Source organism: Bubalus bubalis, chromosome 4 (assembly GCF_019923935.1).
Source record: "Bubalus bubalis isolate 160015118507 breed Murrah chromosome 4, NDDB_SH_1, whole genome shotgun sequence".
Classification (NCBI taxonomy): domain Eukaryota; kingdom Metazoa; phylum Chordata; class Mammalia; order Artiodactyla; family Bovidae; genus Bubalus; species Bubalus bubalis.
In genome coordinates, this window is record NC_059160.1 from 129,640,472 (window position 1) to 129,667,691 (window position 27,220).

The following is a 27,220-nucleotide window of genomic DNA, read 5'->3' on the forward strand; positions in this document are numbered from 1 at the left end:
TGAGTACGCTTTGCTGGGCTCCAGACACTGGAGTTTGTAGGTTCCTGTCTTTGTAGGCTACTGTGCACTAAGCATCCATGTGCTGTGAGCTCCACACTGCCTCACTGCATTTCCACTGGTTTTCCTTTTCATGGTCCAGCTTCCAAGGTGGCTCTGTGGTAAAGAATCTACCTGCCAATGCAGGAGATGTGGGTTCAATCCCTGGGTCGGAAAGATGCCCTCGAGGAGAAAATGGGGACCCTCTCCTGTATCATTGGCTGGGAAATCCCATGGACAGAGAAGCCTGGCAGACTACAGAACTTGGGGTCACAAAGTGTCGAACATCAACTGAGTACACACACACGTAATATTAATATTGTGATTTCCTGAACCCAAACTCAGAAAACAGTTTCTAGGAGAACTTCTGTCTTTGTAGTCTCAAAACATTTTGAGACCCCTCACCCTGTGAAAATTCAAGACTGTTCAAAATTTAAGAAGTAAAATATTCTCTATCATATAAAAAAGATGAATCATCCTCATCTATCAAAAGCATTAAAACTCTGTATACTAATGCAATATATATCCATTTGACATAACAATTCCATAGAAGGAATTTATCCTAAGCAATAATTAATGATAGATATAAACATTTAATAGCCATAGTAATGCTATTTGTTTATAATCACCAAAAGTTTCCATTTTCAATGTTATGAGTAATTTTAATTTTTTCAGTTTGATGAAAGCTGGTAAGTTTCTTCTTTTTTGGTACATTGATATTTGTACATTATATAAATATTGAATGTTTACCTTTTCTGTATAAAATATTTTAAAATTAAAAATATGTATATATGGACATAACCACACTAGAAAATAATAGTCAATTTTGGTTGATAAAGGTATTGATATTTTATTCTTTTATCTTAATTTGCTAATTTTCTTCAGTAAATTTGTATTCCTTTGGAGGGAGCTTTTTTCCTAATTAAAGAAAAGAAAATTAAAATAAATCAGCAATTGTGAAGATATTTGACATTTGGGTAGCCAGGTGTGTGTCTAGGAAAGCATTTTGGACTAGAAATCAGTAATGTGTCTTCTAGGGCAACTGACCCATTTTGTTCTGAAATGTTACATTTCTTGAGTCCTATTTTCTATATCAGATAAAAAAATTTAACCCTTTTTGGTACTTAATTTGGTTAAATAAATTTTTAAAAAGTACAGTGTATTATACTGTAGAAAAATCATTGTTTTGCATTGGTGAGTATATTCTGTTATATATCAGTTTACAATGAAGATGATACATTAGGAGAAACTAAAAAGATTTATCTGATAAAATACTATAATTTTGTATCTGTAAATCATTGGAATATACTTACAGATTCAAAGGTCACATTTATCAAGACTATGTTTCAAATGTATTTATGAGATTTCGCCTGTGTTATAGATAAAGCAGTGTTGACATATATATACAATTTTTGGCTTAGTATTTCAGTAAATATCTTAAGAATATTTTTAAGTTTGATTCAAACCCTTTCTCATTTTAGTATATACTAAAATGCTTCTAGTTTTCTATTTAGCTAAAATGTGAGTGCCACTGGTTCCAAGAAATGGAATTTTATTTTGAAAGAGTTGAAAATTGGAATGTAATTTTCAATGATCGGTTCCCAGCTGATTCTCTGTTCATAATTCCCTGTATTTGGGGGAGTGGAGAAAAACAACTCATATCCTGGGAAGTGTTCACTGTAGTGAGAAAAATAAATTTCTAAAGACACAGGTTTTCTTTTAACAGAAAGGATATAGGGTTCGATTTTTTAAAATAATACACTCTTAAATCATGAAGTAACATTTGAGTTTTTCTCAACATTCAATGACATATGATGTTAATGTCAAGGATTCAGAATCCCTGGGTACCTCCACATCACTTAGCGAGTTGCTGTAGACAGATGGGCTGACTACATTTCTTACCCCCGCTACGTTAATACAAGGACTACTGTGAATCGTGCCAGTAGCGGTGGGCGGGTGCTGTTCTGGCTTTTTCTGTGACGATGACTCTTCTGTCTCCAGGCCCAGCGGTGGCACCAGGGCAATGAGCACTATGGGCGCTCTTGGCAAGCTGGCGATGTTGTGGGGTGTATGGTTGACATGACAGAACACACCATGATGTTCACACTGAATGGCGAAATCCTTCTTGATGATTCCGGTTCAGAACTGGCTTTCAAGGACTTTGATGTTGGTGATGGTAAGTGTACTGCGTCTTGGGTTGTTTTCAGGTTGGGATACAGGGAAGCTTTTTGTTCTGATGCCTCTTTACCAACCATCTCAGTTTGAGGGTGAGCGAGCAAATGAGTTGCAGCTGTAAACCACAATGGTGCCCATAAGGCTTATTGGATCCAAAAGCCTTGAAATGACTTAAGCAGAAACTCTCTCTGTACTTCGGAGCTAGGATTCTGCTAAGGCATAAATGGTTTTTATGAATGCGAGTAAGAAAATACAATGGCAGGCAAAGGATAGTTTTCCACACATGTTAAATGTTCATTTAGAACTTCTTTGTTCAATCAGCTGCTTATAGCTTCTTTTCTTTCATTTCAAAAAATATATTGAAAGCCTACTAGGCCCTCTGCTGGATTCTGAGACGACAGGAATGAGACATTGTCCTACCGTCATGCAGACAATAGTTTAGCAGGACAAGTTTGCACCTGCACAATTTCTATTCCATGGATAAGTTCAAAAATAAAGAAATGCAGACAATTCCATGGAAGCACAATGCAAGGTAGAGATACCTCTGCCTGTGGGGCTCTGAGATGACCTTGAAAAGGGTTGTAAGAGAAAGTCAAAGCTGTTTGTCAAAGAAATGAGAGGGTAGGTGTTTTTCAGGACAGTACTTCCAATGGGGTGGCCACTGTCATAACATGAGGTTCTTTGAATTTATATTAATTTAGAAGAAATAAAGTTAAAACTTGAGTTTCTTAATGGCACTTGCTACATTTCAAATGCTCAACAGGAGCCTATGGTTAGTGGTGCCCAATTGAACAGGAGAGATACAGAACATTTAAATCGTCAACAAAAATTCTATTGAATGGTGTTAATCTAGAGCATATAAACAAAATAACCTAACACTGTTTTTTTTCCCAAAATGACTGAATAGATCCTATTGGGGCTTCTCAGGTGACACCAGTGGTAAAGAACTCACCTGCCAATGCAGGAGATGTTAGAGATGCAGATGTGATCCCTGGGCCTGGAAGATCCCCTGGAGGAGGGCATGGCAACCTACTCCAGTATTCTTGCCTGGAGAATCCCATGGACAGAGGAGCCTGGAGGGCTACAGTCCATGCAGTCAAAAAGAGTTGGATATAACTGAGTAATTGTTACTTGACTATATTAATATATGTATATATAGTCTTGGATTTTAAGATGTACCTCAATCAATACTTTTAACAGTCTATAAATTTCTCACCAATCCTTAAAAAACCTTAGCCAGTTCATTATTTGCATTAAGTTCTATAGTTATTCATTAACTGAGCTTTTGAGCAGGTGTGCTGAGTCATGTCAGACTCTTTGTGACCCCAAGGATTGCAGCCTACCAGGCTCCTCTGTCCATGGGATTTCCCAGGCAAGAATAATGCAGCTTACTACCATTTCCTCCTACAAGGAATGTTCTTGGTCCAGGAATTGAACAGGTAAGCCCATATTTTTCAAGCAGGCATGACCCAGGGATTTGAGCAGTTGTGACCATAGATTTCAAACATAGATTTGTGAAAATAGTAGGAATTTTGCCTTTTTATAACTTGTTTTGAATACCTTTATCTCTGGGTAGTGGATGAGACTGATGTTGAAAGTTTGGCCTCTGTACCAGTGCCAAATTGAACTTCAGAGACAGAGTTTGGGGTGAAGTAGAAAATAGCATTATTGCTTTGCAGGCAAAGGGGGGCACAGTGGGTTCCTGCCATCAGGAGGATTTGGTGAGGACTTTAATGGTGATTGGTTCTAGAGTGGGGTTACTGAGATCAGGGTGTGTGTGCATAATGCCTGAATTTCTTCAATCTGATCTCAGATAATCGGATGAGTATCTCTGGTTCCTTTAATCTGGAGTGCAGAATGCTGGCATCCTCCATTTGCTGGGGGTTTTGGTTCTGTGAAGAGTTTAAAGATATTTTTATGTGTATCTTTTAAGGTAGAACCTGGACCCTGTCCCAAGGCTGCACTATTGTTTCTTGGCTGTTCCTCTCTTGTCTCTGCATCCCCTCCCTTTCCTGATTAGCAACTGTTCGAATCTGCCCTTTGGAACTTGGGGTAGTTCAAGGAGGCCATAGTCTATTTCGTACAAACAAGAAATAGAGGACAAGGAAAGGATTCCAGCTCAGAAGCCCCGCAGGGTGCTCCCATTCTTCCCTTAACCTTCCATCACCTATCTCCCCTCCTCTGGTTTTGTTTTTGGGATATGAGTGTCAGTATATCACAGGGAAGGTGAGAGGGGGTGTTTTTTTTTCTGTGTAATGTCTATACTGTCCAGTACTATGGATATAACCTGAGGTTTTATTTCTATAATTGTTATTTTAAAATGCTTGCATATTATGCTTTTATTATTTTGAAGTTAAATTTTTAAAATGACTTTGTAGATTTTGCATGTTTAATTTATACCACATAGATTCATAGAATGATGTTAGAATTATAAAGAGCTTTCTGATGAATTATCTTAAAATTCTGTAGTCCATTCATTGGATTATTATTGGATGTGTTAAAAAGTATCCTTTTGGTCTCCAAAGCAGGTGTTAAGTTTTATTTAGCCATGACCGTTAACTTTGTAAGGGCTAGTCATAATTTTAAACTTTCTGCCATTAAAAGGACTACAAAGCTTATCCATGCCTGTGACTTTCAAATGCTTTTTTTGGAAGTGGAATTTTCCCTTTCCCTTCCAATTTACTTTACATAGCTGCTTCTTTTTTTAAAAAATTGTTATTGGAGTATAGTTGATTTACAGTGGTCTGTTAGTTCCTGGTATACAGCAAAATGAATCATAGATCCACCCTTTTAAAAAATTCTTTTCCCAAATGGTCCTTTACAAAGTACACTCTACTCAATACATAGCTTCTTAAAAAACTGCAATGGGACTGCTCTGGGTAAAAGTATAATATGAGGCCCTGAGTTGAGCTCTCTAACTTACCCATCACCACTGAGAGTGAGCCCTCGGGATGTCTACAGCTCAAAGGATTATATTAAAAAACCTTTAATTTAGGTCAACCAGAGTATGCTGTGGTAGCTAAAGTATTAAAAAGGTTCATAAGTGCTCTTTTTCAGATTGTTCTTATACCTACCTTGTCTTTGTGTCTGTCCCGTGCTTGATTTGGTGTTTTTAAAGATCCCATAATTTCTTTTTGTTTCTGCAGAAATAGCTTAGTCACATGTAAAGCAATCAAAAGGACTATGTAATAAAATGGACAGAAAGTTTTCTCTCTGTAAAACGTATACATATATGTACACATACATGCATATGTGCACTCTGCAGATCCCTATCTGATCAGCTCAGTAGACAACACGGCTAAATATATTTTGATGTCTCTGCCTTTTGTATAGTTTACATAGCTGAAATGATGGCTTGACCAGTATAAACTATTTCTAGATAACATCAAAAGGAAAATTACAAAAATCTTTGAAAGACTGATGGGATTATCCAGTTACATCCAGGTGGAGATATAGCCATCCAGTTAGTTCAAGGTGAGGATCTGGTTATTTCATAAAGATGCAATTGAGGCTTTTCTAAAAGGCTACAGATCTTTTTCCCAAAGAGAAACTGCACTGTCCCTCAGTGACCACAGACTTGACCTTAAAGCTTGTATGTGATTTGAACAAAGAACAAATTGCTGAGACATACTGGCCTCTGGTAGAAGAACAAGATCTGTTAGTCTTTTAACTCCCCTCAAAGGACCAGGACTTACATGGTCAAGATCAAGAGTGTTACAGAGCTGTAGTCCTGGAGTGGAGTTTTCAGACTTTAAAAGCTATTTCATCTATGTGGCAGATCCTCTTTTAGGATTCTTCCTTCGATTTGGATTAAAAAAAAAAACATCACTTCAGAGCATCTGTAGATAAAACGAAGAGATTAATTGAATCTTCATTTTTCAAAGAGCCCTGTGGCTATAATGTCAACTGAGGAAGAGTGCTGGCAAGTGCAGTTGCTGTCCCTGCTAAGGTTTTCTGTGAGTTCTTCCTTGTCTCTTCTCACCGTTAGACTGACACACATTCAGGATCAAGATTGGGAAGAGGCCAGGAAAAGAGGTAGCAATACCCTCTACTGCAGACAGAATTCTAAGAGGACCTCTTAGAGTCCTGCTCCCTGGTAGACATGCCTTGTATAACCCTCTCTTCTTGAGTGCGGGCAGAATCTGAATGTGATGAGGTATAGCTTTGTGATGAGGCTAGTAATCTGTTGATTTTAAGCTAACCAAGCAGAGATTAACCATATGAGCTCAACCTAATCAAGTGAGCCCTTAAAAGAGATTGGGTGCTTCTTGAAGTTGGAGAGATTCAAAGTATGAGATAAAATCTCCCAGACTTGAAGGAACAAACTGCTCTGGTATGAAAGGGCCACATGGTGCAAATCTGAGAACAGCCCATGGTTGCTAACTCACAAGAAAAAGGAGATCTTGACCATACAACTACAGAGAATTGAATTGCTTTAACAACCAAGGAGCTTGGAAGAGGACTCTGAGCTTCATATGAGAACACAGTCCAGTCAGTATCTTGATTACATTCTTATGACACTGACCAGAGAACCCCAGTTATGCCATGCCTAGACTTGCTGACCTATAGAACTGTGCTATGCTTAATCACTCAGTCGTGTCCAACTCTTTGCTACCCTATGGGCTGTAGCCTGCCAGGCTCCTCTGTCCATAGGGATTCTCCAGGCAAGAATACTGGAGTGGGTTGCCATGCCCTCCTCTAGGGGATCTTCCCAACCCATGGATCGTGCCAGGTCTCCTGGATTGCAGGCAGACTGTTTACCATCTGAGCCACCAGGGAAGACCTATAGAACTGGGAAATAATAAGTGGACATTATTTTAAACTGCTATTGGTGGTGATTTGTTTCACAGCAATGGAAAACAAATTAATTGACCAATACAGTTTTAGTTTCAGCTGAACTTCCTATCAAAAGGCATCCTTGGTGCCTGTCTATTCAGAATAGAATAGGAATTTATGCTTGCTCACCGCTCCACCTCAAGCATGTCTCTTCATCAGGAATCTTTAGATATATTCCCCCTATCCATATCCAGTTAACTAATCAGGAGTTATTTTTTATCACAAATTGTCTTTCTCATAACATAGAAGATGTTCTAACTTTTATTCACAGAGGCCTGGTAGCCAATCAAACTAAGATGCATGCTCTATAGCAGGGACCTGAAAGGAAGTCTCCTGACTCATCCAGAGTCTGTTTCATCTTACCAAAGGCAGAGTTTATTCCATATCAAATTTGGGACTAAAGTTTTTTTGTTTTTTAAGTGATAATTTTTATATGGAGCATTTCTTGATACCCTTCCTCTGGAGACCAGTGGAAGTAATTCTTACTATAACGGACAAGAACAGGGCTAGTGGAGAATAAATATATTTTTATATATCTTAACAACATTGTTCTTTTGATGTTTTACTAGCCAATATATGTCTGAGCTGACATTCTTTATAGCAATAAGAAGAAGTTATGAAGATGGAAAAATATTCCAAGTCAAGTATGGCACAGATATAAAGATGGGTAGATGTAAGAAAAATTTAAATATGGAGTATTTATAAACTCTTTTAGTACTTTAGTTTATTCTTGTGCTAAAACGTGTTTATTCCTGAACTGATTTTCAAACTTTTAATATGACAAGGAAAAGAAATTGGCAGTGTTAAGAACTGGAATAAGAGGAGCAACAATCTGTATTTGCAGATAATCATTTACATTTAGGGAAATCATTTAGGGAAAACCCTAAAGCAGGGGTCCCCAACCCCCAGGCCATGACTGGTACCAGTCTACCACCTGGTAGGAACCAGGCCACACAGCAGAAAGTGAGCGATGGGGCGAACAAGCGAAGCTTCATCTGTCGTTCTCCATGGTAATCATTACTGCCTGAACCACCCTCTCCCTTTCCCACAATTTTTTGTGGAAAAATTGATGTCCACAAAACTGGTCCCTGGTGGCAAAAAGGTTGGGGACCAGTGCCCTTAAAGAAGCTACAGATATTATTAGGAATAATTGGAAGATTTAGCAACCTATCATTTCTACACTAACAGAAAACCTGCAACACTAAATAGAAAACTCCATTTACAGTAATATTAGGAGTTTTCAGTAGTCACTAGTTATCACTCTAATAAGGTATACTATACTTTTATAGAGAAAATCATTAAACTTTATTGAGAGATAAAATTTATTGTAAGATTGATCATATATAATCAGCTGATCTTTGACAAGGATACCAAAAACACAGAGTCAGGAAAGATTCATCTTTTCTATAACTGGTGTTGGGATAATAGGATATTCATAAGCAAAGAATGAAATTGGACCCTTACATAATTCTGAACCATACAGAAAATGTTGCTGTGAGTGTGCACAACATGATTTTGGACTATACACAAAAATCAACCCAAAATGGATTAAAAACTTCATCATAAGACTTGAAACTTTAGCACTCTTAAGAGGAAAACATAAAGGAGAAGCTTTTTCATAGTGGCCTTGGCAATGATTTTATTCAGCAGGAACAGTCAACAAAAGGAAAAATGAAGAAGTAGAATTAAACTAAAAACTTTTTGTACAACAAAGGAAACTATTAACACAATGAAAAAGCAACCTATGGAATGGGAGAAAATATTTGCAAGTCACATATGTGATAAAGGGTAATCCAAAATAAAGAATTCCTGCAGCTCATTCAGTTCATTTCAGTTCAGTCGCTCAGTCGTGTCCAACTCTTTGCGACCCCATGAATCGCAGCACGCCAGGCCTCCCTGTCCATCACCAACTCCCGGAGTTCACTCAGACTCACGTCCATCGACTCAGTGATGCCATCCAGCCATCTCATCCTCTGTCGTCCCCTTCTCCTCCTGCCCCCAATCCCTCCCAGCATCAGAGTCTTTTCCAATGAGTCAACTCTTCGCATGAAGTGACCAAAGTACTGGAGTTTCAGCTTCATCATCATTCCTTCCAAAGAAATCCAGGGCTGATCTCCTTCAGAATGGACTGGTTGGATCTCCTTGCAGTCCAAGGGACGCTCAAGAGTCTTCTCCAACACCACAGTTCAAAAGCATCCATTCTTCGGTGCTCAGCTTTCTTCACAGTCCAACTCTCACATCCATACATGACCACTGGAAAAACCATAGCCTTGACTAGACGGACCTTTGTTGGCAAAGTTATGTCTCTGCTTTTCAATATGCTATCTAGGTTGGTCATAACTTTCCTTCCAAGGAGTAACCGTCTTTTAACTTCATGGCTGCAGTCACCATCTGCAGTGATTTTGGAGCCCAAAAAAATAAAGTCTGACACTGTTTCCACTGTTTCCCCATCTATTTCCCATGAAGTGATGGAACCAGATGCCATGATCTTCGTTTTCTGAATGTTGAGTTTTAAGCCAACTTTTTCACTCTCCTCTTTCACCTTCATCAAGAGGCTTTTTAGTTCCTCTTCACTTCCTGCCATAAGGGTGGTGTCATCTGCATATCTGAGGTGATTGATATTTCTCTAGGCAATCTTGATTCCAGCTTGTGCTTCTTCCAGCCCAGTGTTTCTCATGATGTACTCTGCATATAAGTTAAATAAGCAGGGTGACAATATACAGCCTTGACGTACTCCTTTTCCTATTTGGAACCAGTCTGTTGGTCCATGTCCAGTTCTAACTGTTGCTTCCTGACCTGCATACAAATTTCTCAAGAGGTGGGTCAGGTGGTTTGGTATTCCCATCTCTTTCAGAATTTTCCACAGTTTATTGTGATCCACACAGTCACAGGCTTTGGCATAGTCAATAAAGCAGAAATAGATGTTTTTCTGGAACTCTCTTGCTTTTTCGATGATCCAGCAGATGTTGGCAATTTGGTCTCTGGTTCCTCTGCCTTTTCTAAAACCAGCTTGAACAACTGGAAGTTCACAGTTCATGTATTGCTGAAGCCTGGCTTGGAGAATTTTGAACATTACTAGTGTGTGAGATGAGTGCAATTGTGCAGTAGTTTGAACATTCTTTGGCATTGCCTTTCTTTGGGATTGGAATAAAAACTGACCTTTTCCAGTCCTGTGGTCACTGATGAGTTTTCCAAATTTGCTGGCATATTGAGTGCAGCACTTTCACAGCATCATCTTTCAGGATTTGAAATAGCTCAACTGGAATTCCATCACCTCCACTAGCTTTGTTGTAGTGATGCTTTCTAAGGCCCACTTGACTTCACATTCCAGGATGTCTGGCTCTAGATGAGTGATCATACCATCGTGATTATCTGGCTCATAAAGATCTTTTTTGTACAGTTCTGTGTATTCTTGCCATCTCTTCTTAATATCTTCTGCTTCTGTTAGGCCCATACCATTTCTGTCCTTTATCGAGCCCATCTTTGCATGAAATGTTCCCTTGGTATCTCTGATTTTCTTGAAGAGATCTCTAGTCTTTCCCATTCTGTTATTTTCCTCTATTTCTTTGCATTGATCTCTGAGGAAGGCTTTCTTATCTCTTCTTGCTGTTCTTTAGAACTCTGCATTCAGATGCTTATATCTTTCCTTTTCTCCTTTGCTTTTCGCTTCTCTTCTTTTCACAGCTATTTGTAAGGCCTCCCCAGACAGCCATTTTGCTTTTTTGCATTTCTTTTCCATGGGGATGGTCTTGATCCCTGTCTCCTGTACAATGTCACGAACCTCATTCCATAGTTCATCAGACACTCTATCAGATCTAGTCCCTTAAATCTATTTCTCACTTCCAATCTATAATCATAAGGGATTTGAATTAGGTCATACCTGAATGGTCTAGTGGTTTCCCCTACTTTCTTCAATTTAAGTCTGCATTTGGCAATAAGGAGTTCATGATCTGAGCCATAGTCAGCTCCTGGTCTTGTTTTTGTTGACTGTATAGAGCTTCTCCATCTTTGGCTGCAAAGAATATGACCAATCTGATTTTGGGGTTGACCATCTGGTGATGCAGCTCATTAGTAAAACCCTAAATCAATAAAAACCAAATAACCCATTTTAAGAATAAGCAAAGAAACTGAATAAATAGGAAGAGGTACTCTATGTTACTAATCACCAGGGAAGTGCAAATCGAAACCACAATGAGATATCACCTTACACCTGCAAAAATATGTTAAAAAAAAAACCCTAAAGATAATAAATGGTGAGAGTATGGGAAAAAGGAGTCCCTGGTACACTATTCATGAGAATGAGAATTGGTGCAGCTGCTATGGAAAACAGTATGGAGCTTCCTCAAAACATTTAAAATATAATACCGTGTTATATAGCAATCCCACTTTGGGATATAGACCTGAAGGAATAGAAATTAGGATCTCAAAGAGATCCCTGCACTCCCATGTTCCCTGCAGGATTACTTACAATAGCCACAACCTAAATGCAATTTTGGAGAAGGCAATGGCACCCCACTCCAATACTCTTGCCTGGAAAATCCCATGGATGGAGGAGCCTGGAAGGCTGCAGTCCATGGGGTCGCTGAGGGTCGGACGCGACTGAGCGACTTCAGTTTCACTTTTCACTTTCATGCATTGGAGAAGGAAATGGCAACCCACTCCAGTGTTCTTGCCTGGAGAATCCCAGGGATGGGGGAGCCTGGTAGGCTGCCGTCTATGGGGTTGCACAGAGTCGGACACGACTGAAGCGACTTAGCAGCAAATGCAATTTAGGTTGTGGCTATTGTGATGCAATTGCAAGCAACCTAAATGCCTGTGGATAGATGAATGAGTAAAGAAAATGTCTGTAGTATTTTGCTATGGCAATTCTAGGAAATGAATCCATGACCCCCCCTCTATACTTATATCCCTAGTACCATTCTTAATTTATACTTAATGTACAAGAGCTTCATGTTACCAGTAGTTTGAAGAGCTAATCATATCCTTAATTTAAGGCAAGGAAGAGAATTATTTAACATCTTGCCAGATGGTAAAAGAATAGTTATCTTGTTTAGAGATTCCCTGCATTTTACAAAGTAGGCTGTGAGTACGTATCTTGTGTAAGTGTCTCATTACACTGGAGCTTTTTCAAGCCTGTCAGCTTTTCTGTTAATCACCTCTGGGCCCTCAGGTTTTATACCTGTAATGATTATAATCAAATCCAGAAAGGGTGCTTTTGATTCTGTATCTAAAACTTGAAAGGACAGTGAGCAAAACTCAATTCCTGGTGCTGAGACTGCATGGAATTCCTTGGGAGAATACAGAATATTTTTAATAATTAAAATAGCTGCATAGCTTTAGGCAGAAAGGACCGCTAAAGGAAAAGGGAGGAATAGCTTTCCATTATTGATTTTATTATGCTGCCTTAAAAAAAGAAAGAAAAAGAGTATAGAAAGTTAGCAGTCTATCTTACAATATTATTTTACTCTCATTTGAAGTACAGACTGTTTGGTGGATATGTATTACTCATCCAGTGTAGCTATCAACATTGTGTGAATTAAGGTTGGGTCTGTACTGTCCCAAATACCTACTGCCTTTCTGACTCCATCATAACATCTCTGTCCTTTCTGTAGCTGGTACCAACCTGTACAACCTGTTCTTGATACAGAACTGGGACCCAGGTTTACAACAGACCCAGGAAAGTAACATCTTTGGGAATCTCCCCACTTGAAAATAGGGCTTCCCTTGTAGCTCACCACTAAAGAATCCACCTGCAGTGCAAGAGACCCTGGTTCGATTCCTGGGTTGCAAAGATCCCCTAAAGAAAGGATAGGCTAGGCACTCCAGTATTCTTGGGCTTCCCTGGTGGCTCAGCTGGTAAAGAATCTGCCTGCAGTGTGGGAGACCTGGGTTCAACCCCTGGGTTGGGAAGATCCCTTGGAGAAGGGAATGGCTACGCACTCTAGTATTCTGGCCTGGAGAATTCCATGGATATAAAGAATGAGACACGACTGAGCGACTTTCACTTTTTTTTTTTTTTCTACTTTCCTCTTAAAAATAAGTGCTTGTTGAAAGAAGGAAGAAATTAAGACTATGAGTCACTGCAGTGAGACAATCCAAACAGCTGAGATAATGGATTGGGACACTAGATATTTTGAGTGTAGATAAGGACATTTAGTTATAAAGTGATAGAAAACTCTAAAGAATATGAAGATGTTGGAAACCAGCATAAACAGTCTCATAGTTTTGTCTAGAATCAAAAAGGAATGCTATCCTAGAAACTCTCTGGATTTTTCCAGGTATAACTCTTAAAATACGTTGTACATTACATGGAATACTTTTAAGAACTGAGGAGATTCTGGGACTTCCCTGGTGGTCCAGTGGTTAAGACTCTGCACTTCCAACACAGGGGACATGAGTTCAATCCCTGGTCAGGGAAGATCCATATGCCTTGTGGCCAAAAAATAAAGTTTTTTAAATGTAAGATTTTTAATCTTTACAGTAAAATTTCAGATTATTATTTAGTATGTATTTTGAGCTTGTGTGTATGTAATCTAAATAGCATGTCATTTGGGGAAATTCATTGTGAAATGATTGATTAATTCAGTGAAAATCAAACTATTTAACCTAAGCTGACCAGTTAGTTGACAGTTAAATTTTATATATTGATAAACAGAGGAAATTTCTACCTTACAGAGCATTTTGAGAATGAATAAAGTTGGTGGATGGTTAATAAAATAACTTGTATACATAATTACCTCTGTGAAAATTGGAAGTTTTGCATATTTTTAATATAACTTGGAGGTACTAGAAGGAATTATATAGATGTACAACACCAGAAGCTTATTATTTGTAAATACAGTAAAGCCAAACAGCAAGATTTAGGGTTTAAATTATACAGAAAAGGTCAAGGAGTCAGGATAAAGGATGTCAGACCTTGTGTATATTAAACATTCTTTTTTTCTGGATTTGAACTGATGGAGAGAATGGGATGGTTTTATTCATTTTTTTTAAGTTCATTGCAATTTTTCTGTAAGATGGTACAAAAAAACCCTGAACTTTTTGTATATAATTTTACTATCTATTTATTTTCGGCTATGCTGGGTCTTTGTTCCTATGCAGGCTTTTCTCCAGTTGTGGCAAGCAGGGCCTACTCTTTACTTGCAGTGTGCGGGCTTCATCGTGGTGGCTTCTTTTGCTGCAGAGCACAGGCTTTAGGGTGCACGGGCTTCAGTAGTTAGGGCATGTGGGCTCAGTAGTTGGGACTCCCAGGCTCTAGAACACAGGCTCAATAGTCGTAGCACACAGACTAAGTATTTCTGCGCCATGTGAGATCTCCCCAGATCAGGGATCAAACCGGTGTCTCCTGCCTTGGCAGGTGGATTTGTTACCATTGAGCCACCAGGGAAGCCCTGTGATGGCTTTCAAGGTCAAAAATAAAAATCCTACTGAATCAAGAGCCAGGAAGAAGGTATGGATGGGAATGCCCTGTTGTGCCAGCCTCGGTGTTACAATGTCCTGCACTAAACATGCATTTGCATCATGGGAAATTCCCTAAGACCTCACGTAGCATGATTTCTTAAATCATTTTCAAAGCCAAAATGGAATAGAGGCAACAAATATCATGTCTGAGGTCCTGGCTTCTAGATCCAGTTCTGAAAAATAATACTTGCTATATGGTCTTGGGCATATAGCCTTCTGTTTTCATTTCCTTAAAAAAAAAAACAAAACACTAATTGGAAACAGTCTTTTCATACCTCTTTCAAAGTTCTAAAGATCTCAGAAATCTAAGGCAAATAATTTTTGTTTTACATTCCCTATCAGCATTCTTAAGTCAAATTTTAGCATTCCATTTAACTAACTATAGGACCTTAGACAGAATAATTTAACATCTTAGTTGTTTCCTCACCTTGAAAAATGGGGTTAATATTTAATAATAGATGGAAAGGTGCTATATATAATCGGGCACATAGTAGACCATTAGTAAGTGTTGCCTTTCCTTCTGATCAAATAATTCAGATCTACACATTAGTATAATATTAGCCATTTTTATCTGCTTTTGTCTGTTTAGTTTAGGTTATAAATGTGGATTTCTACCTGAATTTCAGAAATTCCAAAATCTAAAATTGTGTATTCTTAGGAAAAGCTGGTAGGCTTGTGATCTACTTTATATTCTTTTAATTCTGGCTCCCACCACAGATTTTACACCCACATCCCGCCCCCACACCCTTGTGACTGCCAATTTCTTTGCATGCTCCCAACATACCCCTCTGCTCAGGAGTGAGGTGGCTCATCGAGGGAGAAAGTTAAAATTTGCTGAAGCCATCTGTCTCTTGGTGGAGGAAGCAATTTAGCCATAAGTTGTAGCTACTGTTTTAACAGATTTACAAATAGTTAGGGCGGGTCTGGCACAGGCTCAAGTAACCAACTGGACTCATGTGTACTAATTTAAGACCCACTGCCAGGAAGAAAACTTCCTTTAGATACATCAGACTTTGTTATTTGCAGGATGTCAGTTAAGGTAACTGGAATAGAAGAGGGAGAACACAGGGGACAGAAAGGCAGGACTGATATTTAACCTGTTCTGAGGGAGGTGTGTGCATGAATTTGTGGAAATCTGTTTCATTGGGTTGGAATATTTTTGAGTTCATCTCACCTCACATTATTAAAGAATTGAACGTCAACTGTCATGTTTTACTGTGGACAATTATTAAGAGTGAGGTCATTTATCAGTTTGTGTAATTTATGGTAAAACACCAGTCTTGATAACTTTTATGACTTCCCAACGTTATGTATATTGATAGCTCTTTATTTACTTATTATCTGCCTTCTCTACATAAAGGTAAGATTTGGTAAGGCAGGGGCTCCTTTTTGTCCTGTTCACAACTATCTCCAATGCATAGAACAGTGGTTGGCATGTGGTCAGTATGCATTACATATTTGCCAAATGGAGGGACTGGATACAGTGTTTGAATGTTGAAAACTTAGAGCAGGAGTTGGCAGACTAAGGCCTGAGGGCCACATCCACCCTGCCTCCAGTTTTTGTGAGTAAAGTTTTATTTAAACACACCCATGCCCCTTTGTTCACAGACTCTTTGTGGTTGCACTGCAACTCAGGCTTGAGTAATTTTGACAGAGACTGTATGATCGTGAAACCGAAAATCTCTACTCTTTGGGAATTTATCAGATCAGATCAGATCAGTCGCTCAGTCGTGTCCGACTCTGCGACCCCATGAATCGCAGCTCGCCAGGCCTCCCTGTCCATCACCAGCTCCCGGAGTTCACTCAGACTCACGTCCATCGAGTCAGTGACGCCATCCAGCCATCTCATCCTCTGTCGTCCCCTTCTCCTCCTGCCCCCAATCCCTCCCAGCAGCAGAGTCTTTTCCAATGAGTCAACTCTTCGCATGAAGTGGCGTGGACTCTGAGATCTGGCACACCTGGGGTTCTTTCTGACCGCTTAGCTGTGATTTAAACTGAGATTGGAATTCAGTCACTGGGAAAAGATAATAATAATTCTTGTCTCAATGAATGATTGTTAATGGTCACTGAGATGATGCGTTAGATAAACATTCAGGGAATTAGCTGCTGTTAGGGAGCCCTGTGTGGTAAGCATTTGTTAGCAGGACACTGGCCAAATGGAAGTGACCAAGGCCTGGCAACTGAAAAGTACTTGGAGTTCTTCTCCACTCTCTGTTTGCTCTGATAGTATTGTCATCTAGTCGTTCCTACTGTAAGATGCTCATTTTAAAAACATAGTTTTTAGAAATAACCATTGTTTTATTATCATGCTGTGCTGTGTAGTAGCTAAGTTGTGTCTGACTCTTTGTGACCCCATGGACCGTAGCCGCCAGGCTCCTTCGTCTGTGGGATTTCCCAGGCATGAATTTTAGGGTGGGTTGTCATTTCCTTCTCCAGGGTATCTTCATAGTTGCTACTGAAACTGCATCTTCAGAGGTCAGAATACAATTTAATTTTTATTAGCTTCTACTTCATTTAAATTAAAAAGAGAAAGAAATAGCATAATTTCTACTTGTGGATGTACTTTCACAAATATATTCCCCTAAAGGAGACCAAAATGCTAAAGCAAAAAAAAAAAAAAAAAAACCCTACTGCTATAAGCTGATGAAAAATTATTTTCATTTATCTTTCATAAGATTAATACATTTTTGAACATTTGTAAAATATAAAGGATTATAATAAAAATGGTTAAAATCATGTTTCTACTACCCAGAGAGAAATTTGATTTTTAATGTGTTTTCTCCCATTTAAAAGTTGGAGGTGTAAAAATAATTTTCTTTTGCTACCTTAAATTTGATAAATATTGCCCTAAGTCATAAAAACATTTTAAGCATAACTTTTGATATTTTTACTAATTTTGTATTTTAAGAAATGTCAGCCTTTTCGAGAAGTGCAAAAATAGTGCAGTGAACACCTGTATATGCCTCACCTGGAATAACCCATTTTAAAGTGTTGCCAGGTTAGTTTTATTTCCCTCTACAGTTTTATTTTTGTGAGTCCTAAACATGATTTGTCGTGACTGTACCTATTTAATCTTGTGTGTGTATCATAATTAGCCGTTCTCTTATTATGGCTATTTAGTTTCTTTTACCTTTTTTTTCCCCCATTTAAAATTAGTTTAATGAACATACATGTCAAGTACTGTACATACAGGATCTTGTTTTTAAAAGCACAACCGTATTGCATAGATATTACAGAAGCAAAGATTAGAGCTTGGAGAGTTTAAGTAACTTGCCAAGAAGCAGTAGAGCTGAAACTTGAATCCAGGTCTGTTGGATTCCAAACTCTGTTTTTAGTCACTTCCTAGTACTGCCTTCTGCCCTCTACTAGATGGTAGGTCTTCTGCAAAATCTTGCAGACTTCATCTCTCTACTCTTCCTGGTCTCTTGTCACTCCCTCTTTTTCAATGGATCAGTAGGCTATCTTGGCTTCACTTGTCTTCCCATCATATTAGACTGTGAGAACCTTTTAGCTGGGTCTGTGTTAGTCACTTAATATTTCTGGTTTCTGGCACACAGTAGCTGCTCAAAAAACTTGGATAAAGAAATGAATAGTTGAAAGTGTCTTTTTTTAAAAAAAGTTACTGGAGTATAGTTGATTTACACATTGTGATAATTTCAAGTATACAGCAAAATAATTCAGTTATACATATATTCATTCTTTTTCATATTCTTCTCCTATATAGGTTTTTATAGAATATTGGGTACAGTTAGTAATGCATATTACTAAATCACTCTTGATCTCTCTTGTACAAGTATAATTTTGTCAGCAGGATTTCTGGTACTGAGCTCAGTGTAAACTCACTAGCATTGAGAATTTGAACTTCAATAACTTGAAGAACATGTATTTGAACCATCTTATATCCCCATCATTCTTCCACATTTCTGTATCCTATTTTCTTAAATGAGTATTTTTACACACACTATCACTTCTTTTCATAATAAAATATGTATTCATTTAAAAATTGTGAAATTGAGACATAAAAAGAGAAAAAAGTATTAAAACTTCCAAAATTCTTAAACTTTTTTGATTAAAAAAACCTTCTTGTGTTTTTGCATCTTTAAAAGTAAGCCATGGGTTACCTCTTTCTTTATTGAAGTAATATTTACTATGACTATTTCATAAATATTAATGAACCTTTGTAAAACAGATTTTCAAAAGTTAAGTAGTATACCTTGGAAAAGAAAAAACATACTTATTGTCCAAACAATATTCTAGGATTCTAAATATAGTCATAGTTAACAGTCTAGGACATAAATCTTTGTTTGTTTGTTTGTTTGTTTTCAGATATATTTTTTAAAATTTTATTTTATTTTTAAACTTTACAAAATTGTATTAGTTTTGCCAAATATCAAAATGAATCTGCCACAGGTATACTTGTGTTCCCCATCCTGAACCCTCCTCCCTCCTCCCTCCCCATAAATCTTTGGACACAGCAATAAGTACTTGATTTTTTAGATGAAAACATCAGACATGCAAATGTTTACATACATATCAGACATACAGAAAAGTTCAGATATTAATAAATAAATACCTGATATCTATACAGATATTTTTAGGTATTCGATAACTTCACTTTTAGGGTAGTAACTCCATCTACACATAAAGTGATTAGAAAGAAAGAAATGTTTAGCATCAGAGGAGGTATTTCTATCTTGATATCCCCTACTTAGGTTTGCCAGTTTGTGCCCATGTAGTTTAAACTGTCTCAGATCTATTGTATTTATTCTTTTTTTTTCTTTTTTGATTCCTCTGGGGATGCTTATTTCCTTGACTACATCATCAAGAACTGGCACAGCTACAGACACAGCTGTGGCTTTTTTAGTTTTAACTAGAAACTCATCATTCACACTTCCTTGAACCCAGCTGGATGTGTTCATGCTTCCTGGTTGGTAGCACTGTGACACAAGCGTTTATTTAAGTATATACTGAAGATACACACTGGGTGAAATCCTTATGAATTATCAGATGTTATTTCTATTGTCTTGTACTGTTTGGAGTTATGCATTGCTTTTGGGCTTGCTCAGTCATGTCCAACTCTTTGTGACCCTTTGGACTGTAGCCTGCCAGGCTCCTCTGTCCATGGGATTCTCCAGACAAGAATACTGGAGTGGGTTGCCATTTCCTCCTCCAGGGGATCTTTCTGACCCAGGGATCAAGCTTGCATCTCCTGCACTGGCAGGAAGATTCTTTACTACTAAGCAACCTGGGAAGCCCGATACAATGCTTTCACTGCCGCTAATTTCAACAAGGAAAGGAGTAGACATCATAATGGTAGAAATTTGGTATTTTGTTCATAGGATCCTCTGCTTCTTTGATCTACAAGTTAGAGCGTCTCATTTGTAGTCTGCATCCCAATACTGACCTTGTTTATTGTGCTGGCTGTTTGAAATTTCATGTAAAGTATAGCAGAAAGAAATTCAGTTCAGTTTAGTCTCTGAGTTGTGCTTGACTCTTGGCGACCCCATGGACTGCAGTACGCCAGGCCTCCCTGTGCATCACCAACTGTCAGAGTCCACCCAAATCCATGTCCATTGAGTCGGTGATGCCAACCAACCATCTCATTCTCTGTCGTCCCCTTCTCCTCCTGCCCTCAATCTTTCCCAGCATCAGGGTCTTTTCCAATGGGTCAGTTCTTTGCATCACATGGCCAGTGTATTGGAGTTTCAGCTTCAACATCAGTCCTTCCAATGAACACCCAGGACTGATCTCCTTTAGGATGGACTGGTTGGATCTCCTTGCAGTCCAAGGGACTTTCAAGAGTCTTCTCCAACACCACAGTTCAAAACTAATACAATATTATAAAGTTAAAAAATAAAATTAAATTAAAAAAATACAATATCAACAAAACAAAACAAAATCAGAAAATCTATTAAAAAAAAAAAGCATCAATTCTTTGGTGGTTAGCTTTCTTTATAGTCCAACTCTCACATCCATACATGACCACTGGAAAAACCATAGCCTTGACTAGACGGACCTTTGTTGGCAAAGTAATGTCTCTGCTTTTTAATATGCTGTCTAGGTTGGTCATAACTTTCCTTCCAAGGAGTAAACATCTTTTAATTTCATGGCTGCAGTCACCATCTGCAGTGATTTTGGAGCCCAGAAAAATAAAGTCAGTCACTGTTTCCCCATCTATTTGCCATGAACTGATGGGACCGGATGCCATGATCTTAGTTTTCTGAATGTTGATCTTTAAGCCAACTTTTTCACTCTCCTCTTTCACTTTCATGAAGAGGCTCTTTAGTTCTTCTTCGTTTTCTGCCATAAGGGCGGTGTCATCTGCATATTTGAGGTTTTTAAAAGTACATAAATGCTGCTGAAATACACTGTCTCATCCCCTTACGAGGCAGTTAATTCCAAAGAATTTAAAAAATTAACATAATTAATGGGGTTTCCATTCTTTATTTAATAGTGGAAAGATTAACCCTGCCACACATTAAAATGTTTGTTTCTTCATTTCTCATTGCTGTTGCTTTTGATTTAGTTTCTTGTTAACTTTTAACTTACTTTTTGATTTCATATCTTATATATGTTAATTATGCATTACCCTTCTTAGGCTATACTGACAGTGATATTGAAGGGAATGGGACAGATGAGTTTCAGCAGGATTTTAGCAACTACTTCAAAATTTTTATTTATATGTACATTTTTGATGCTTAGATCTAGGAAACTCTAGGAAAGAAAACAGGCAAAATTCTCTTCAAAGATCAAAAGCAGCTATCAGTGAATGAAAACCTTTGAAAATGTTGTCTCCAACGTTCTTTTTTTTTTCTTTGCATTACATGTAAAGAAATGTATAGCTTAGTTGTGTTTTGTGTTTACACATTTCAGGCTCTGTAGCACAATTTGGCTCTTCTTTCTCACATTCCCCGTGCAGAGTCACCTGCACCTCGGAACTAGGGGACTGTGGGATGGGGACTTTGCTCACTGAGATCCTTGGAGGACTTGGGGGATGCTTAGCCATTATCTCATTTTACAGAAGAAGTTTAAGGTGAAAGAAGGCACTTGCCCACATTTACTGAAATACAATGCCAAGGGCAAATACTGGTCTTCTGATCCTCATATTGAAGACCCTATATGCGAGACAGCAAAAGAGACACAGATGTAAAGAACAGACTTTTGGACTCCGTGGGAGAAGGTGAGGCTGGGATGATTTGAGAGAATAGCATTGAAACATGTATTTTATCATATATAACTAGATCACCAGTCCAGGTTCGATGCATGAGACAGGGCGCTCAGGACTGGTTCACTGGGATGACCCTTGAGGGATGGGATGGGGAGGGAGGTGGGAGGAGAGTCAGGATAGGGAACACATGTACACCCATGGCTGATTCATGTGAAATGTATGGCAAAGCCCACCACAATATTATAAAGTAATTAGCCTCCACTTAAAAGAAAAAAAAAGACTTAGTGTCTGTGGTTTGTTGTTTTTGCCTTGGGGTGACAGCTTTCACAAAGGTAAGAGTTCTGGAGTGATACTTTTGGTAATTCCATACTGAAAGGATTTTATATGAATGATCCTAAAATTTTTGACATGTATTTTTTTCTTCCCAGGATTCATACCTGTGTGTAGCCTGGGAGTGGCTCAAGTGGGCAGGCTGAACTTTGGAAAGGATGTCAGCACCTTGAAATATTTCACCATCTGTGGCTTACAAGAGGGCTATGAACCATTTGCCGTTAACACAAATAGGGATATTACCATGTGGCTGAGCAAGAGGCTTCCTCAATTTCTCCAAGTTCCATCAAACCATGAACATATTGAGGTTTGCTTTTTTTTTTAAAACTTGGACCATCAGCCAAAACCAGGAGTGGGAGTTCCTACTTAGACAATTACTGTCATTTACTTAAAATAATGGTTCTAATGTTCCATTATAGGCGAATCTAAGGATAGAATTACCCTCTGATTTTAGGTACTGTGTGAGAGGCTGATTAGACTGATTAACTATGGTTGAGCCTGGAATAACTTTGTGGTTAATTTGCATTTAATTTATAGTTGGTCCTCTTGCTTCTGCGGATTCAACCAACCGTGGATTATGTAGTACCCTTGGTAGTGTTTCCCCTTGAAAATATCCACATCTTAGTGGGTCCAAGCAGTTCAAACCTGCATTGTTCAGGGTCAACGGTATGCAATTCTTTTTTTAATATATATATACATATATCAGCAATGGCAGGCTCAATCTGAGTATATACAGTTGTAACGGGAATTTCCCAGATTGTCTTCTGAGTTAGAAGCAGAACTGTGAGCATATCCTTACACAGCCATCCCTATGTTTAATGATCTCATTTATAAAATTATGCCATGAGTGGGCCATGTCTGGAGTTTTAAAGGTGTGATGCACTTTTAAAGGGGTTTTGGAATCAGGAAGTCAACAGTGCTGAGCATCTGAATGATTGCTTCTTCATTTGCTAGGTGACCAGAATAGATGGCACCATAGACAGTTCCCCGTGTTTAAAAGTCACTCAGAAGTCCTTTGGCTCTCAGAACAGCAGCACGGATATCATGTTTTATCGTCTGAGCATGCCCATCGAGTGTGCAGAGGTCTTCTCCAAGACGGCAGCTGGAGGGATCCCTGGCACTGGGCTCTTTGGGCCCAAGAATGATCTGGAGGATTATGATGTGGATTCAGACTTTGAGGTTCTCATGAAGACAGCTCATGGCCATCTGGTGCCAGATCGAGGAGACAAAGACAAAGAAGCTACAAAACCAGAGTTTAATAACCACAAAGATTATGCTCAGGAAAAACCCTCTCGTCTGAAACAGAGGTCATTGATATGTGCAAAATGATTTTTAAAGTTTTTGTAATTTTAATTTTTAAATGATTTTAAATATGTAATTATTATGTGGGGTCACAGGAGAGGGCAGTAGAGGGTAAGGGATGTCCAAAGTCCATTTTTTCCACCTCTTCTTCCTTCTTTATGTACCAAGGATTCCACAGAAGAATAAAGCAGCCTGTTTGCCCTCTGATTTGTTGGCACTAACAATCTATCTCAAGAGTTACTTTTCCATATGAGTTTTTTTTTATTGTGGCAAAACTAAAATTTGCCATCATAACCATTTTTAAGTGTACAGTTCAGTAGTGCTAAGTGTATTCACATTGTTGTGAAACAGATCTCTGGAACATTTTTAGTTTGCAAAACTGAAACTGTACACCCATGTAACAGTGTTCCCTTTCCAACCTGTGCCAACCCCTGCTCACCTCCACTTTTTGTTTCTATGAACCTGACTGCTTTAGATACCCCATGTAAATGAAGTCATACAGTATTTGTCTTTCTGTGACTGACTTATGTAGCATATTGTCCTCAAGGGTCATATGTGTTGCAGCATATGTCAGAATTCACTTCCTGGTTAAGGCTGAACATATTCCAGTGTGTGTATATACACCACATTTTTTTATGCATTCATCCACTGATGGCCATTTAGAGTGATTCCACCTCTTGGCTATTGTGATTCATGCTGTTATGAACATGGATGTGCAAATAGCTTTTCATGACCCTACTTTCAGTTCCTTTGGATATATACTCAAAAGTGGGATGCCTAGTGGTTCTGTATTTAAATTCTTGAGGAAAAAAATTATTGTACTCCATAGTAGTTGTAACATTTTACAATTCCATCACCACTGCACAAGGGTCTCAATTTCTCCATATCCTTGTCAACCATTGTTACTTTCTGGGTTTTTTGCTAGTAGCCATCCTAAACGGTGTGAAGTGATATCTCATTGTGGATTTCATTTCCATGTCCCTGATGATTAGTGATGTTGAACATCTTTTTATATATGCTTATTGGTCATTTGTATATCATGTTTAGAGAAATGTCTATTCAACTTCTTGGCCATTTTTTTTTTCTTTGATTGGGTGATTTGCTTTTTTGTTACTGATTTGTAGGAGTTCTTTATATATTGTAGATACTAAGCTATCTTCAGAGATATGATTTGTAAGTACTTTCTCCCTAGAGTTCATTTTTAAGATGTTTCCATTTACAGCATTGGTTGAAATATTCTATCTTTATATTCTAAATAGCATTTTTAGTATTTTATTTTTAATAGTATTTTTTAATGGAGAAGAAGGCAAATTGTTTTAGCATCCTTTCTTACAATAAATGCAAATTTCTCTGCCTCAGCACTATTGCCAGTGCTCTGGGTCATATAATTATTTATTGTAAGAGTCTGCCTTGTGCATTGATGGGTGGTTAGCAGTGTCCCTGGCCTCCACCACTAGATGCCAGTGGCATACTCCACTGGTTGTTACAACCCCAAATATCTCCAGATATTGTCTGATGCCCTCTTGGGGGTTAATCATACTGTTTGACAACCAGTCTACCAAGTTAATTATATGTTTATGTTTGAGATAGGCAAAACACTTTCAAGTTGCTTATTCCTAATCCTCTAATATATTTCAGGTTTTTGCTTCGAAGAACAAAGCCAGATTATAGCACCAGCCATTCTGCAAGACTCACAGAAGATGTCCTTGCAGATGAGAGGGATGACTATGATTACTTGATGCAAACATCCACGGTATGAGGTTCCCACTTTTGCCATGTATTTCTGTTTGCTGGTGATCATGCTTTGCATTTCAAACAGTTAACTTTGATTCAGATCAAACTCTGGTCTCCTGCATTGTAGGCTGATTCTTTACCATCTGAGCCACCAGGGTAGCCCACTATTTGGCAAGTGTATTTTTAAAATAATTATTCACTTATATTTTAGGGACCAAAAAGTTGAAAGACGTGTATTTTCTGAGGTGGTTGTTGTTGTTGTTGTTCAGTCACTAAGTTCCGTCCGACTCTTTGTGACCCCATGGACTGCAGCACGCCAGGTTTCCCCGTCCTTCACTATCTCCCCGAGTTTGCTCAGACTCACGTCCATTGTGTTGGGGATACTTTCTAACCATCTCATCCACCCTCTTCTCCTTTTACCTTCAATCTCTCCCAGCATCATGGTCTTTTCCACTGAGGCAGCTCTTCACATCAGGTGGCCAAAGTATTGGAGCTTCAGCTTCACCACCACTCCTTCCAATGAATATTCAGAGTTGATTACCTTTATGATTGACTGGTTTGATCTCCTTGCAGTCCAAGGGACTCTCAAGAGTCTTCTCCAACACCGCAATTCGAACGCATCAGTTCTCTGATGCTCCGCCAAAGTTCAGTCATAATTGAACTTATGGTCCAGCTCTCACATCTGTACATGACTACTGGAAAAACCATAACCTTGACTATACGGAACTCTGTTAGCAAAGTGATGTCTCTGCTTTTTAATATGCTGTCTAAGTTGGTCAAAGCTTTCCTTCCAAGGAGCAAGCATCTTTTAATTTCATGGCTGCAGTCCCCGTCCGCAGTGATTTTGGAGCCCAAGAAAATACAATCTTCCACCATTTCCACCTTTTCCCTTTCTATTTGCCTGACTGATGGGACTGGATGCCCTGTATTATGCAAGCTACTTGAGGAAAAATAGCACCTAAGGACACCCTCAGTCCTGGTTTTGCTATCCTCTTTCTTGGCAACATTTTTATTTGCCACCTAAGTTTTCCAAGCACCTTGTGTAATTTCCTTCGTCTCAGTGTTGTATCTACAAGACCATTTATCATACTCTGTTAGACATCAAGTTGTGCTGTCTGCCATTTAAAAATTTTAAAGCACTCCTCATAAAACTCCAAACGGAAAAAAAAAATACGTAGCTGTGTCCCTCATAAAGTTCCCCGTGTTTGAACTTGACTTTCACATATTAGATCTGAACTATTTCAAAGTGATTTTAAGCATCTTATGTTAGTGATAGCTAAAGCAAAGGTATAAAGGTATAAAACAATATGAAACAAGTCTAAAACAGGTATGAAAACTCTAGATTAGTGTTCTTGAATAAGCTTGAAGAATTCAAAGCTTACCTGCCTAATGGACTGATGATTTTATTACGTAAACATAGATCTATATATAGATCTATATAGAGATATATATACACACACACACACACATACATATATATATATACACACACATACATATACATCACCATACATTCATACTTGAAAGTATTTTTAATAAAAAGGTTCAGATCATCTTTGCTCAAGATAGTCTTTTCTCTTTTTCCCATTATTTCTGAAATAATTGCGGATCTCTGTTTCAAGACTTTTCTTATTTTGCCACATCAGTCCTTTGTGCCTATGTTGTTTTAATTAGGCAAAGTTATATTTCTTTTTACTGCTTTAAGCTTTGAGTTTTGTTGCTGTTGTTATAGCCTAATTGAATATACTATTATTTTATTTTTTGTTGAAGTATAGTTGATTTACAATGTTGTATTAATTTCAGATGTACAGCAAAGTGATTCAGTTATACATATATATATATTGTATTTTTCAGATTCCTTTCCATTATAGGTTATTATAAGATAATATAATTTCCTGTGCTATACAGTAGGACCTTGTTTTTTATGCATTCTATGTATAAAAGCTTCTGTCTGTTAACCTCAACCTCCTAGCCTATCCCTCTCCCAACCCCCTTCCCCATGGTAAGCACCAGTCTGTTCTCTATGTCTGAGTTTCTGTTTTTGTTTCATGGATAGGTTCATTTGTGTCATATTTTAGATTCCATGTATAAGTGATATCATAACATATTTTTCTTTTTCTTTCTGATTTATTTCACTTAGTATGATAATCTCTAGTTGCATTGATGTTGCTGTAAATA

General features: G+C 38.2%; 1 protein-coding gene across 1 annotated transcript in view; it reads left to right on the forward strand.

Annotated features, from left to right (window-relative positions):
- Window positions 1–27,220, forward strand: part of RYR2 (ryanodine receptor 2) — an 829,832-nt gene that overhangs the window by 534,243 nt on the left and 268,369 nt on the right. Inside the window, exons 29-32 of the mRNA XM_045165522.1 lie at window positions 2,038–2,212; window positions 22,105–22,313; window positions 22,961–23,313; window positions 24,947–25,061. Of these exons, the coding sequence (XP_045021457.1) occupies window positions 2,038–2,212; window positions 22,105–22,313; window positions 22,961–23,313; window positions 24,947–25,061 (852 nt within the window). The remainder of the gene's footprint in view (window positions 1–2,037; window positions 2,213–22,104; window positions 22,314–22,960; window positions 23,314–24,946; window positions 25,062–27,220) is intronic.